Below are 14,771 nucleotides of genomic sequence, written 5' to 3'. Positions count from 1 at the left end.
TATAAGTGATGCAGTAACAGAAAAATGGTCTTTGTCAAAACTGTGTTCTTTTTTGGTTGACATAAAGCAACTGCAGTGACTGTATGCTCACTGCATCTAGGTGTAGGTGGATATGGAACTTCCATATCTTGCAGTAAGAGTAATATTTTTCTTTTGAGCAGATTCCAAACGTACCCAGTGTTGCTGTGGAGCAGTTGTTGTCATTAACACACAAGCTTCGGGAGACAAATGACTCCACGGTGAGCCCTTTCTTTTTTTTTTTTTTGTTCGTGTTTTTTTTTTTTGGGTTTTTTTTTTTTTTAAATTTACTTTCTCCTATGGTGACTGTTTGTTTTAACAAAGGCTGGGTGAAGCCTGCTAAGTTATAGTGTTATTTCAAGGGCTGCCTGATTGGAAAACCAGCCCCAGAAAATTATTGCTGGCAATTACTGCGCCACGTACTGTAAACTTTTTTGATTTATGATGCACATTTTTAGAATCTGCATAAATAAAGCTTTTAGGAAATTGCCCAAATCCCAGAGAAGTCAGGCAGAACAAGCACACGTGTTGTTGGTGGGTATAAATACATGGCTCACAGTGAAACATGCTTGAGGGACCTTTTGAATAGGTATGGATATAGTCGTGTGTGTCCAAATAGTTTTTGATCACTTTGCTTTAGACAGTGGAACTTTGATAGCTGAAATTATTGGGGCTTTTTGGGCAATGCGAAGTACTTAGCCATTATAAAATGCCAATGGGCAACAGCAAAGACTAAGAAAAGGGAAAACTCCAGAACTCCTGGCTGAGTTACTGCTATGGGCTATTCTATTAAAGCAGTGTTGTCAAGAAAAATAAGTTCTGCTGACATAGTAACCACAAAATTCTTTAAAAAGATACAGCCGAATCATGGTGAAAATAAAAAGAAATTATTGCTATGGCAACTAAAGCACTGGATGTTTTTAATGTAACTAAAATGTAAAACATTTTTAGTGGAATCCAACAGTTCAACTGGTATGCAAATGTAGCCCATTCTTAGTTTTTGTGACTTGAACATGGGTAATAGTTTTTACGGTATTACTATTTAAGAAGAAGAGAGAGGCTGTTATGCTCTTCTGAGCTTAAAATAAGTTGTAAAAAGGCTGATTTTTGCAACTGATTTTTACAACAAAGGTACACCTTTGGGACAGTTTTGTTATTTATTATCTATTTAGCTTTCTGTGTAGACCTAATGTATAAATGTATTGGTTTCGACATACTTGGAGAAATACCATGCCTAAACAGAGCATTACAAAAATCCTTTCCAAATACGTGGATGTCTACAGCATTGTTAAATATCCAAATGAAGTATATGATGTTGGATGAGAAGTGAGTCACAGCACGGATTGAGGGAGGATTCTTGTAGATCAGCAGTGACATAAGACATGTTGGGAATAGCACGCCTGTGCGGAGAGCTGAAATGTGTGCCTTAGGTATGTCAGGCTATTTATAGAGTTGCCTAAGTAAGTAAGCCTCTGCCAGAGATAATCCTGAAATATTAACCATTGTTTAAAGTGATGTTGTTAACAATAGAAGAATACCTGTCGACTGTTCAGCCTGTGGGCGTTGTCTGCGTCATTGCAATTGTTTGCTTGATTTACAATAGAATCTAGAGACCACAATCAAGATCCTGTTGAATTAGATGCCTCATAGATATATATTACAAAAACTGTCACTAATCCAATTTTGAGTTTACAGTTTTCAATATAAAATATTAAAAAAACAAACAGGTAAGACAAAAGAGGAAATTTTGTCCCCAAAACTTAACTGTCAGTTGCAAATATTCAGAAGATGTGATACAGCTTTTCCTCTGTGGTCCTGACCTATATGCTTGTTTATTTCAGTGCAGAATCTGATGCTATGTATAATTTAGACTTTAAAATGCCGGTGTCCTGGGAGGTTGGATTTGTCAAGGTGGTACAATGTATGAAATACTCTTCCTCAGTTACTGTGCCCAGCTGCCATTCTCCATCAGTGCAGGCCCATAGGCTGTGACTTAGGAGGATTGCTTATCTGCCAAAACTTACTCTACTTGGGAACATTTCAGCTGTTTAAGATACTTTTGGAAAGAGAATATAATCTCCAAAGGCAGCGAGGGTTCTGGCTAGTGGGCAGGGATAACAAGGATACAGCACTCACCCGCTCTCCCTTGGCCGTGCTTCATGCATGGATGAGTAGGTCTTGAAATAACACCTGAAATACATGTGTCTTGAGAAAACACCTGAAATACCTGATCATTTACATCACAGTGTCCAGTGTTGGGTGGTAAATTATGATGGTTTGGAAGACGCTTCACAATCTTCCATCAATGAAAGCAGGAGGAGCAGAAGTGGTAATCTTTGCAGTTAGCCCAATCTAAATCATTCTTGCTCGTTGCTCAGAGCTATGCTAGAAAATAAGTATTAACCTTTGCTTTCTCAGCATTTGAGAAAAGTTTTGTACAATTTCATGGAATGTTGTTGTGTTTCTTTTAAAAATATTAATGCCTGTTTATTAAAACTGCAGTTTTCCAGGGAAAAGAATTGATGTTAAGAAATTTCTCATGCTTAAAAATTATTAAGGAGGGAAAAAAGACTGAAATTCATGAAATGATGCTTTTCTCTATTTTTTTTTTTTTCCCTGCCTGGTAAATTTCTGGATTTTTTTTCCAACTGAAACAGCATAATATATTAAGATAACTGTAATGTAGTTAGAAATCCTTTATATGAACCAAACCAAACCATTTCAAAATTACCTAATTAAAATATTTCACTTGACCCAGGCAAAGCATGGCGTGACTTATCAGATCACACTCATTGTTGTGTGTTTCCTGCTAAAATAAGGAGCCTATTTGTATTAGATACCTTCATCCGGTAGATATAATAATAGAATGATTTCTTTCTCAGTCTCTATATCTCTCTATAAATACACGGTCACTTGTTTTGGGGTTTTGTTTGTTTGGTTGGTAAATTTTGCCATGTTTGTTTGCCTGCTCTTCCAGGCGTTGAATCATTTTTGTAACTCTTTGCTGAATCATGTCCAGTTTTTAGCATTTATTTTAACATGTGGACAGCAGAAAAGCACAGAGTGTTCCAGTAACGGCCCGCCCAGAAGGCGTGTGCAGAGGTGATACAATCTCCATACTGCTGCCCAGTGTTGTCGTGTTTATACATCCAAGAATCCTGCCAGACCCCTTTGCCAGATGTGGAGCTCGTATTCAGTTTGTGAAGAGCAGACGAGTTTTTAGGACATTGATCCTTTTACAGCAGCTAACCTCCTTGTTATTGTTAATATTCTTTAGTGTTAGGTTTTGTATAGCAAATAAAACTCAGTTATCAGCACATTTTTCTTCCTGTTGCTTATCAAATGAAATCATAAGGCTAATCTTTTGATGACATCATGATTTCCGTGGCAGTGAATTACTGCAACAAATACAGAATTACAAGATTGTGGATTAAAAAGCACAAGCTGCTGTAGAAGACAGAAAGCACCTATGAATTAAGAGAAAAGTTGAAATAATTCCTTTTGGATTACTTTTTTCTCCTGACTTGTTCAGTTTAAATCCCTGAGATCCAGTCCCACAGGTTAAATAATTAAACTACCTTGTATTTTTTGACAGGCGCAGTCACTGGCTTCATCTTTATCTACTCGACAACTATTGCGAATTTGTCGTCGACTGTCACAACATCCAGATGAAAGCCTTTACTATGCTGTTAACAAAGCCTGCCTTTCCAGGTAGAAGTGCTAGTTTTGGTGGAAGTTCAAGAGCTTCTTGGTCGGTTGCTAACATGCAAGATAGCTTTTAATGGGTTTTAGTAAATAACAGCTGTCTTACTCCTTAAAGTCTGTCATTTCTTTAGAAGTATTTCCGTGGTATTCTCACACCTAGGAGGTAAGTAGAAAGGACTGTACTCTCTTCACATCTTTATGAAGATATTTTATTACATTATATAAATTAGCATTATAAACAGAATTACTTCGCTGTCTCAAAACACTCAAAGCGGAGTTATGTTAATGTCTAATACAATCATGTTTCATTGAGGCTTGATTTCAGTTTTAAAAGCTGTATCTAAAAAAGTTATGAACATCTAGGGGGGGGTTGGGGTTTTGTTGGTTTTGGGGGGTTTGGTTTATTTTATTTTTAAAAGAAAACAAATTGCAATTGTTTGGAAAACTGATAGGGCCTAGTTTTGGACACCTCGGAGCTCACTCTTTCTCTTTGGAACCTGGGGTCAAAGTCAACTGGGTCAAGAGAAAAGGTGGTTCCGAAAAAAACATTGTTTCTATTGTAGCTCCTACTGGCGGTGAAACGAGGACATCACATACTTCCAGACCTAATCTATCCTACATTACAGCCCCGTTGCAATATTTGATAACACTGAAGCCTTTTAAAATGAGTACACCCTCACAAGTGTAGTTCCTTGTCTATGGAAGAAGCTCGGTTTCTCAGGGGTAGGTGAAGTGTTGAAGACAATTTGAGTGTGAAGGGAATAGACATTCAGGGTTTGGAGGTCCAAGTAAAGCTTATACTGATTGTAGGTTACAGAAAATACTGAAAACTTTTTTTTAAAAGTTCCTTAAAATACAGTCTCCCTATTATTTTTCTTTATTTAGGTTTTTACCAAACCTTGCCAGATCAGCTTTACATACAAATCTGCAGGATTCTCATATTGAGATGAGTCCAGATGACATGAAGAAACTAGAGGAAAAGGATTACACATGTAAGCTTCTGCCATCTTTTGTCCTGCTCTTCATGAATGTTACTTAGACAGTTGAGCATGTAAACATCTACTAATTATCCTCAAAATTTAGTGTAGCTTGCTCCAGTTATATCCCTTTGACTTTATTGTATCAGAATACAGTGCTGCTCTCAGTGTGTTGATGCTTTTGTATTGTCTGCTCTATTCCCAGCTCATGGGATTTTGTTTTCCATCAAGTTTAAGTGTTTCCCAGTCTGTAAAATCCATGGTCTCAGACTTTCTTGGACTGTTTTGGGGTTTGGTTGTTTTGGTTTTGGGTGGGTTTTTGTTTGGTTGGTTTTTTTTTCTCTCTCATCACTGATAACTGCTCTTGTGTACAGTTACAGTCTTGGTTTGATATTAATATTTCTCTATTCTGTTTTTTACCATTGCTTCTTTCTCTACACTGTTAAAACCAACCTTTTTCTCTTTGAGACTCTTGGAAAATTTCCCTTCTTTTTATGCTCTTTAAATTGCTGTGGTTGTTATATGTCACCTTTATCGGGCCGGTCATTGTGTCTTGACCTCATCCAACTTGTTCTCGTTTGCAGTAGCCTTCAGTGCTGCACATATATTTCTGCTTCTGTCATTTTTCTCACTTATGTTTTCTCATTCTTGCATGACCCCTGGTCTTCATGCTTTTCATATCTTCTGTCATGTAGCACACTTTGAGCAATTTGCCATTCACTAAACTTTTCCTTTACTCTTCTTCACCGGTGTTATCTCTGCTGTCATTCTTCTGTGTGCTTATTCTCAGCTTTGCAATGTATTTCACTTCTGTCTTTTTATTGTTAGATCTTTGCAGTAGTAAACACACCTATGGTTTTAATTAACATTGATTCTGGTTTTATAGATTGTATTTATCTGTGTGTATATATAAAGATATATATGTAAATACAGATATGTTAATATATCTACTATATACAGTATAATATATATGTGCAGTCATATGTATGTGTATATACATGTGCACCCATCCATTGTATTATTATATCTGTATTTGCATTGTTTGAATATATAAAAACTGTATATATAAAATAATTGGAACTCTTGCCACTTATGTGATGCTACCTGCTTACAATTCTTTTTTTTTAATCTCAACGCATCCCTTGAATTCTATTTATGTCTCTCTGTTTCATGCCATAAAGACAGAATCATATGGAATAATAGGTGAACATCTTAAAACATCTGTCTAGAAATTAGGCTATTTTCAGTTTTACACTATACCAGATTAATAAGTTAGTCACAAAAATTATTACTGTTTTGATTGCACAATGTCATTACTTACACTTAGTTGTTATTTTCCTAGTAACAGAATTTATAGTACTTTTGATCTAAGAAATTTTTCTAATGTACTTTTTCTCTCAGAGCTGCAATTGAAGGTTATTTCAACGAGTGCAAATTTAGCCATTTTTCACAAAATGTTAAATATGTCCGTGTTCTGACACTAACCCATTTGATCAAAAATGCAGTGCTGAAAGGGAAGGATCATCAGTGACTCCCTACAGTTATGGTGGGTTGGCCCCAGCTCTCAGCTGAGCACCCACACAGTCACTCACTCACTCCCCTCTGCACCCCACTCCCCAGTGGGACAAGGAGAGGGAATAGGGAGAACGAGAGCGAAAAAACTTTTGTGTTGACAAAACGTAGCCTAATCAGTGATGTTCCAGTAATAAGATGAGAGTATGAAATTAAACCAAGGCAGCGGTCACAACTTCTAGTGTTTCTTATGGTGCTTTTCCTGTAAGATCACCTGTTTATCATTTATTGTAATAGACTTCTTTGCAATTCAAATTCATGGTAATGCAACCTCTTTTTAACAGATACTCTTTCAAGCTTTCTGTAGATGGAAATTGTTTACTGCAACCCACAGCCCTGTTAAAATTTGTAAACCGTCACTTGGAGGTGTTGGGGATTGATTGCCTGTCTGCTCAGAGGATGCTCTGAGTAATGCATTTGCTTGTTTCCTGAAAAACGTCTAGGTGAAATAAACAATGGGATTCTGAAGATAGGGTCTGTGACTATGCCAGTTTATAACTCAACTGAGAAAATGAAAGTGCCTGATGTTTTGTTTTATGAAAATAGTCAAGTAAGTACGAATCTCTGGCTTCTTCGGTACAAAAAGTTTGTTAAAGGTTTACTAATGTGCATGCTCATGTATAGTAAATAATGTGCTAACTAAATTTTAAGGGTGTATTTCTTAAGTGGTTTCTTTAGGCTAAAAATTTTCTCACGGGATTTGATGCTCATTTCAGATGTGTCTTCGCCATCCCTTTGTGAAGCCATTGTAACAACCCTGTTGAACATTCATAAAACATGAAGTAACAGGGACTGAAACTGAATTTTATTTAGAATTATTTGATCGGATGCTGTGTTGAGTGACTATTTTTTAATTTTTTTCACTGCTCCTGGACTGATCCACTCTTAGGGCTGATAATCAATTCCATCCTGAGACCATGTTTTACAGGCTTGTCACATGAAGTTGTACCTGCCTTTTATTAGAATTAACTCTACAGGTTTGAAAAGCAAACCAAAGAGTAATTAGTTATTAGTTAATTGGTTATTAATTATTTATTTTAATTAGCTTAGCTTATTAATTAGTCATAAGTGTTATTAGTGTTAATTAGTTTGTAGTAGTGAAAAGTAAGAGTGATTAGTGAACACAATGAAAGGGAAGGGCTTGGTGACTGGGTTTTTTGGTTTTTATTTCCCCCCACCCCTTTTTTAGAGGTAGATGTACTGCAGATTTCTTCTCCATCTAGTGTGGAAGCCTCAAAACTGTCAGACATAGGTATTCTTAGCAAGAGAATTACCCTCTGAGTTACCTTTAGAATATTTTGCTTCTGAAAGGCAACACTGAGAGTGTGATCTTGTGAAATATTTTTTCTTTTGGGGGGCCTGGTGTGAGTTTGCTTGCTTTTCCTTTCCTATTCTTTCTTCCTCCCTTGCTTGCGCTTTCTCCACAGAGACACTATGCTGCATGGGTATCACCTACTGAAGGTGATGACAGGCCCTGCAAGGGGAACAGATGACAGTCGTCTTCATCTTCCCCACTAACATTTCATGTGAGATTTTGTTCTTTGTTGCCATTTTGGTAAAGTACTTAACTTGGGTCTGTTGGAAATTAAATCCTGAGTCTTGCTAGGTCTTCTATCTGCATTGCTTTTTATACATTCCGGCTTATAGCTTCAGAAACCCGTACGCAACCTGCAACCTGAATTCTGCTCTTCTTTTCTGTGTTGACAGTTTGTAGTTTGGTCATTCAAGTGCTGTAATGATCGTTTTGCAAAACCTGCTGGAGAACAAATTTGATTTATGAGTCCAGTGCAATACTTCCTCTCCGGTCTCTAAAAACTACAGAAATAAACCAAAACAGAGAAAAAATAGATCCTCAACCCTTTGCAGTGCTGCACACAATGTAATGAAATACGTAGTTTTTGGCTCTGTGTGTTTTATCTTGAAACATTTCATGTTCACAGCAAGTGACACAGGGATGGAAATAATTTTTAGGTGATATGCCAAATTGCCAAATGCTACTTTCAGGCCAGGCTTTGGGGAATGTAGATTGATAACACTGACATGATATTGATGTGCCTACTTACAAGTCCTTTGTGTAAATAATTAATCTGAAATGTCTGCATGCATCCTAATACAATGCTAATTTAGGTCCTGGTGTAAAAAAATAAAATAAATGTCAATACATAGCATCTCTTGTGGGAAAGCTGTTCTGCAGGGGAGCTATAATGTACACATATTTGTGCAATTTAGGTTAAAAGAAAGAAGTCATCAGAAGGAAGTATTCATGCCTTAGCAATAAAATAAGATATTTAATCAGTGTGTGGTAAAACTGACTTCCTAGGATTTATGCTATATCTGGTCAAAGTTATTCTCATCAGTTATAAATTTCCAGTGTTTTTCCAGTCATTTTCCTTGAAGTCCTCTCCTTAAACTGTATATTTGAGTGTTCAGTAGTCTTTTGATATGCCTGGTTAGGATTTTGTGGTATTAAGCTGTGTTTACAAGAGTTTCTTCCCCCACCCCCAGCCTCTGTTCTGGAGAGATTTGGAAACCTAAAACATCTTTCACACCGTTAGAAACTGTGCGTTTCTATGCTCAGAAATTATAGGCAAGCTACTGATTTTTTTTGTTTGTTTGTTTCAGTCAAGTAGTAGAGATGAGATGATATGTGAAAAAATATATATGTTTGTCTAAAGGCAAGCGTTCATTTCTCTAAATAGGTTGTCTGACCTACTTACAGATGACCTATTTTTACTAGATACAGTGGAGAAATATACACGACTTTATTGCGAGTAAAGTAGTCTGCATTGCTACATTATCCTTAAATCCTTCTGATCCTTTTAAATAAATTATTTGTGAGAAGCAAGAAAAGGTTAAATGATATACATTGTGTGTTACCTTTTATGATATTGGACATATACATAAAATACACCTCAAGTACTTTGGCTTCAATTTGGCAGTCTAATTTAGAAGTTGTAAGAAACACAAGAAACGCTTTTAGACTTGAGCTTGCATTTTCCTGTTCTTACTTTCCTTTAAAAAAAAAAAAAAGTTTAATTAGGAAAGTGTATTTATCGTTAAGCTAGATCTGAGGTTTAACCTTTAATAAAATAAATGTGTATAATTTAAATATTAATATCAGCTGCTTTTTATTCCCTGTGTTTGGTTTCTCTAACGTTCTACCAGGATACGTTTTGCTTCCTCCCGGTACAATTGCTGGAAAATTGTCATACACATAGTAATGAAAGTTCTTACACTCTAGGTGACAAGCATTCAAATAGGCTAAAAGGAAATGCATTAGGAGTGATTATGGAGAATTAAATACATTTAGGAAATCAGACACCCACAATCAGTTGGAGCAGAGGAAATACATAAAGAGAGTTAGTGTTCTTGTTTCTTTGTTTTAGTTACTGGGTAGATTGGCTCTGCTATTATTGGCTGAGAGACTCTTGCTGTGAAATAAATAGCTGTAACTATAAACTTCAAAAAATTTTGGCTCCAATTCCTGAAACTAAAGTTCCTGTTGTACTACTGTCATTAGTAAATGCATAAACTTGAGTGTATAAAAACAGCATTGAAAGTTACGTTTTTGTTTCTCTAGCACATGATGGTAATGGAAGATATGCTAAAGGACTTTCTGCTTGGAGAACATCTTCTTTTAGTTGGCAACCAGGTGAGTTAAACATCTCTTACAATGCATGAAACAAACTCGTAATTTAAAAATTAAATTAAATCTTTGTTTTGCTTTATTGAAATTGCATTAATTTGTACTCCTGAGGTATTTGAGCTATTTTTTGATTATTTTTTTTTTATCTACTAGTGTCCATGGGTTTTATGGGCACATATCTGTGGAAAATGTAAAAGCCTCAATTTTTTTTTTTTACATTGCTATCAGACTAGCAAGTCAACATTACCACTAAAATCTTCAGTTAATGGTTTTGGATATTCTTCATGGCTATGTATGAAACCTCTCCTTTAAAATCTCCACTGGGAGATAAGAGGTATACACATAAGTATTATCTAAATCTTATTTATTGATAGCAAAGTGTTAGTTTTCTCTAAAAGAGATACAGATTCTCATTATTCTTTGACAAGTATCTTTGTTGATGGAGACTTTATTGGTGAGATCATGGGGGCTGTTGTGATCTTTTAGTTGGTTGTTGCTGTTTCATGAGACCTTCTAACAGTTTGTAGGTTCCCCAAGATGAGGTGAGGGCAGGTGTTCTCCAGTTGGGTATGTTTGAAAGTCTTTGTTCTTCAGAACCACCTTAAACTAGAACTGTTGGGTGACTTGAACAGAATTATACTCTTTGCCAGTTAGCTCTGAAAACAAAAGAAGAGAGCTTTTCTTATTTTTTCCATATATTTGAGGTGTTCAGGAAAGTGATACTTCCCAAGCTACCAGGCTGGTTTTTCCCTCATAAAGTAATCTCTCTTTAGTTTAGCTTTCCCTTAGCAAGGATAAGATAATTTTTAGCAGATGTTTCTCTTCATGTTTTGCAATAGCCTTTGGAAAGAGTCTAAAACACTAATGGTCTAACCTACATGGCAAGGAACATAAAATGCTAATTGTTATTAATTTGCATTAAAATTACAGTGTACAGTTATATACAGTCTCATCTATTTAGAGACCTTGTTAACAGCTTGAATTTACAAAGATGTACTTGAAACCTCTTTAGACTTTTGCTGGATGATGCCAGCTTCTCCCAAAAGGTTTCATCTATTCATAAATAGAAATTAATCTATTTCATAAATTAAGAAAGATCTATTTATTCTGTTTCATAAACAGTGCTCTCTATGCCAGCTTCCAAGTTTGGTATTGAAAATGTTATATAGTACAGATTGCCTGCAGGATCTGCTGTCAGGGAATAACAAGAGTGGGCTGCTCCGCAAGGGAAGGGAGGCAGTGTCCTTAATGATGAGGTTCACAGTCCCAGTGTCCAAGCAAGATGAACAGGTTTGGGGACAGCAGACATGGTCAGCCAAGTCCCCAGCTGCTTCCAGAGAGGACCGTGGTGATAAGGCAGGTCTGAGGTCAAGCTGGGAAGTCAAGTCAGCAGGTCTGGGCTGGGATCAGGAAGGTACAGGGCCGGGCACAGCAGCACCACAGTGTAGGTTGAGAAGGAACTGAGGAAAGGGCCTGAGTGTAAATGCAGCTTCCAAGCCATGGGTGGCAAAGGGGACCCCAGTAAGGCAGCGGCACCATCTCAGAGCTGACCTTCAACACAAGCAAGTAAAACCCTACGGGGGGGGCAGGAAGAGCTTGAAGAGCCTGGTAGTACACTCAGGGCCCTGACACATGCTTTGTAAGTTCTACCAATTTGGCAAAAAAATGTTGGAAGACTACGCAAGTACAATTTTTAGGGTATAAGGTATTTTCCCAGCAGTGATATACTCATCTTTAATAATTTAATGTGTGCCACATTTTCTCCAGGCTTATGAAACTCTAATTGAAGACAACGTTAAAAGATTTAACTGGGTTGAGGTATTGGAACATACTGCTTTGATTCTAGACATCAGCTCAGCTGAACCACTAAGTTGGAAAATCGTTTGATTTTCTGTGATTTCTCTTTGGCGAATCAGTAATACTTACTGGTTTTGCTTTTTAATTGCTAACATACTTTGAGTACTTCCAGGTTTACTCTTTACTAATTTGTTCCAATGTTTTTATGTGTGACTAAGAAAAAGCCAGCTGGCCTTTTCTTTTTGAAATACTATTTTTAAATTTTAGCACTGTATTTGCCATTCTGCAGACTTTTAGGGCCACATCAATCATCCTTGATTTCTCAGGGATGATCACTAACCATTTAGGTATTGCTTGGCTAATTTCTTAAATGTATTGGTGGATTGAAGTTATTAGAGTTTTCACCCTTTTTTTAAAGCAAATGATTAAAAAAATAGGAATTTTTGCTGTTCAGTTGCTGTAACAGTTCAGTCTGTAATAAGAAAGTAGGGGTTTAGGTTTGCTTGATACATATATCAGTGTGGATCCATGTTTCGCATTTGGAAGAAATAGATAATGTTTTTGTGTGGAGATAGGAAGTGCTGTTTTGAGTTCCTTTCTGTTGTACTTCTTGTTGGTGAATGAGTGAATCATGGAAATTCAGTGTAAATAACTTGACAATTCAAACAGTCTGAACATGGGTGTTTCAAAATATATGACTAACATCCCTTTGAATGTTTGTGTCATCTCCTAGGTATTTAAATGAGTTGGTACATACCTTAGAACATAATTAGGTCCATCAAAATGATGAGTATGTAAGTGAGTATCTCTGTTTAACTGTGGTCCAATATGCAAGGCTTGACCTGTAGTCTTTCTTTTAGAGTCTGGATTTGGTTTTGCTTGGTTGACTGAATGTGATTTTCCTCTTTTGCCTTTTTCATTTTCATTGTGTGTGAACACACACAAAATTCCTGTTAGCTTAAGGCCTCTATTTCAAAGTCTGTAAATGTAGTCTTTTTTGTATATTCTTTTTAGTTAAGAGCTGCCTGATAAGAGTCCATTTACCAAGACTGTTTTCAAGATGTGAACTTTGATGATTAGTATCTGAAATTCAGTAAATTAGAATTAAGTGGTCCTGGTGGATATTAGGGAATGGCTATCTTAAAGAAACTGGAGGAAATTTGAAGATAAGTGTTAAGATACAGACAGATAACTTTAGAAGTGTTCAGCTTCTGAAGTGAACTACTTTATAACCCACTTCATTCGTGTGTGTTCCCTGGAGCTTATATGGCCCAGGATTTCACAGCATAAATGTATTATGTGAAATGTGGCTTTGTCTAAACATTTTACATTGGTTGTTGATGCATTTTGGATGCGAACTGGAATGTGCTCCCATATCACATATAACCAACCAGGTTTCTTTGAGTCCTTGGGAAAGGCAGTGGATAGATAGGACTTTTCAGCTATGAAATAGCTTCCAATGAAAGGAAATGCTGGTGCTTTTTATACAGCTTCTGATACTGCTTCCTGAGTGAGCCCATAGTCTTAAGTGTGAATGAAGCTATCTATGACTATCTATAGCTTCTCAAAGCAGCTATGAAGCATCTTCCTTGGCTGAGAGTAAGCAGCTATTTATTACTCTCAAAGTAACAGGCAAACAACAGCAAGAGTCCTGTTTAGTAAAGGTTACTTATTCCAAACTTTGCAGTGACTGTTTATTTAGTCATTACGTATAGCTCTTACAGCTGTTTCATGAGACATGAGTTTTATTTTTACTCTCAAGGAAAATGTTTAGGCTGTGTTTTTGTGAAAGTTTTCCTGATGGACATTGTGCAGTTTGTGGATTGGCCACTACTTGCTATCTTTTACTTTCTCCTTGAATTTCCTATCTTTTGCAAATAGGAGAGAAACTATGCTAATAAACAGAATTTGTTCATGTGGAAAAAATTGAAAAGTAGCAGTGGCTGAAACACTTTTATTTTTTCTCGCAATTTTAAATTTTACATATAACATTTCAAATGCAAATTGTTGCATTTGAAAGATGTCTGAAGAGACCTGTTGGATGCTTCCACCTTTATTGGTCATAGGTGAAGTCTTTGCAAACATCAGCTGGTTTTGAAGATAGCAAACAAAATATTCATAGTTTAAGGGATCTGTGGCTTTCTGGAAAGAGAGAGAGGACTCGCAGCCTTGTGACTTCTGAATTATTTTATAGCCTTGAACTTCTAAAACACCTAACCACATGTTAAAAAAAAAATTTGAAGTTTTTTATTTGGCATTATTCTGTTGCCATAACTTATAGTATGAGCTGTTCAGATAGCTGATCTCATAAATTAAAGAGGTTCTGTCATAGCAATGAATCCTGAACGTTTCTGTTTTTAGGCCACAATTAGCATACAGGACATATTTAATAACAAGTAATGTTCATTTTGGCTTTTTTCATTCTATTTTCATTCACTGTATAAATATGGCATAACTATAAATACTACAAATATTAATATGGTTTATAAATATCTTTAAAATACACTTCTAACATGGTATGTTGTGAGTTATCTAAAATAGCACAATTGCAATTCTGCATAACAGGACAGATCCAGTTTGTGCCGGATCCAGGAGTTCTGCTGTGCCTTGAAAAGTGGTTGAGTGGACATTACTGTCCATATCATATAAATGTTACCAAAATTATGAGGAACATTCTTTTTGTTAATCTTCCTGAAGAGTGAACAGAAGAAATGCAGTGTTATTTTGGAACAACCTCATGTTCATCAGGATGATTCCCTATTTGTTGCCTTTTTGCTTATTTTTCCAGAATTCTTAGTTTCTCTTTTGTCTTGTAGTTTTCTTTGTTGGCAACCTTTACAGCTATTTCTAAGTGTTTTGTACTGGCTGATCTACCCTTGATTATGAAATACGTGTGTTACCAGTATCCATCCTGCTTTTATGTAAATTACTTAATAAGGAAGAGCTACTTAAAAAAAAAAAAAAAAAAGACAAATAATATATTTCTTCTCTTCAATGATTATTATTAAGACTTAGTGGATGCTGGAGTTCTACATCATGTTCTGGCTTTCCTATTG

General features: G+C 36.2%; 1 protein-coding gene across 1 annotated transcript in view; it reads left to right on the top strand.

Moving 5' to 3' along the window:
* The window catches only part of VWA8 (von Willebrand factor A domain containing 8), a 198,872-nt gene that overhangs the window by 71,497 nt on the left and 112,604 nt on the right, over window positions 1–14,771 (top strand). Inside the window, exons 16-20 of the mRNA XM_074168332.1 lie at window positions 162–239; window positions 3,614–3,729; window positions 4,609–4,715; window positions 6,716–6,822; window positions 9,853–9,924. Of these exons, the coding sequence (XP_074024433.1) occupies window positions 162–239; window positions 3,614–3,729; window positions 4,609–4,715; window positions 6,716–6,822; window positions 9,853–9,924 (480 nt within the window). The remainder of the gene's footprint in view (window positions 1–161; window positions 240–3,613; window positions 3,730–4,608; window positions 4,716–6,715; window positions 6,823–9,852; window positions 9,925–14,771) is intronic.

Source organism: Numenius arquata, chromosome 1 (genome assembly GCF_964106895.1).
Source record: "Numenius arquata chromosome 1, bNumArq3.hap1.1, whole genome shotgun sequence".
NCBI classification, from domain to species: Eukaryota; Metazoa; Chordata; class Aves; order Charadriiformes; family Scolopacidae; genus Numenius; species Numenius arquata.
The sequence above is the reverse complement of the archived record's forward strand: the minus strand, read 5'-3'. Positions and strand labels throughout refer to the sequence as shown.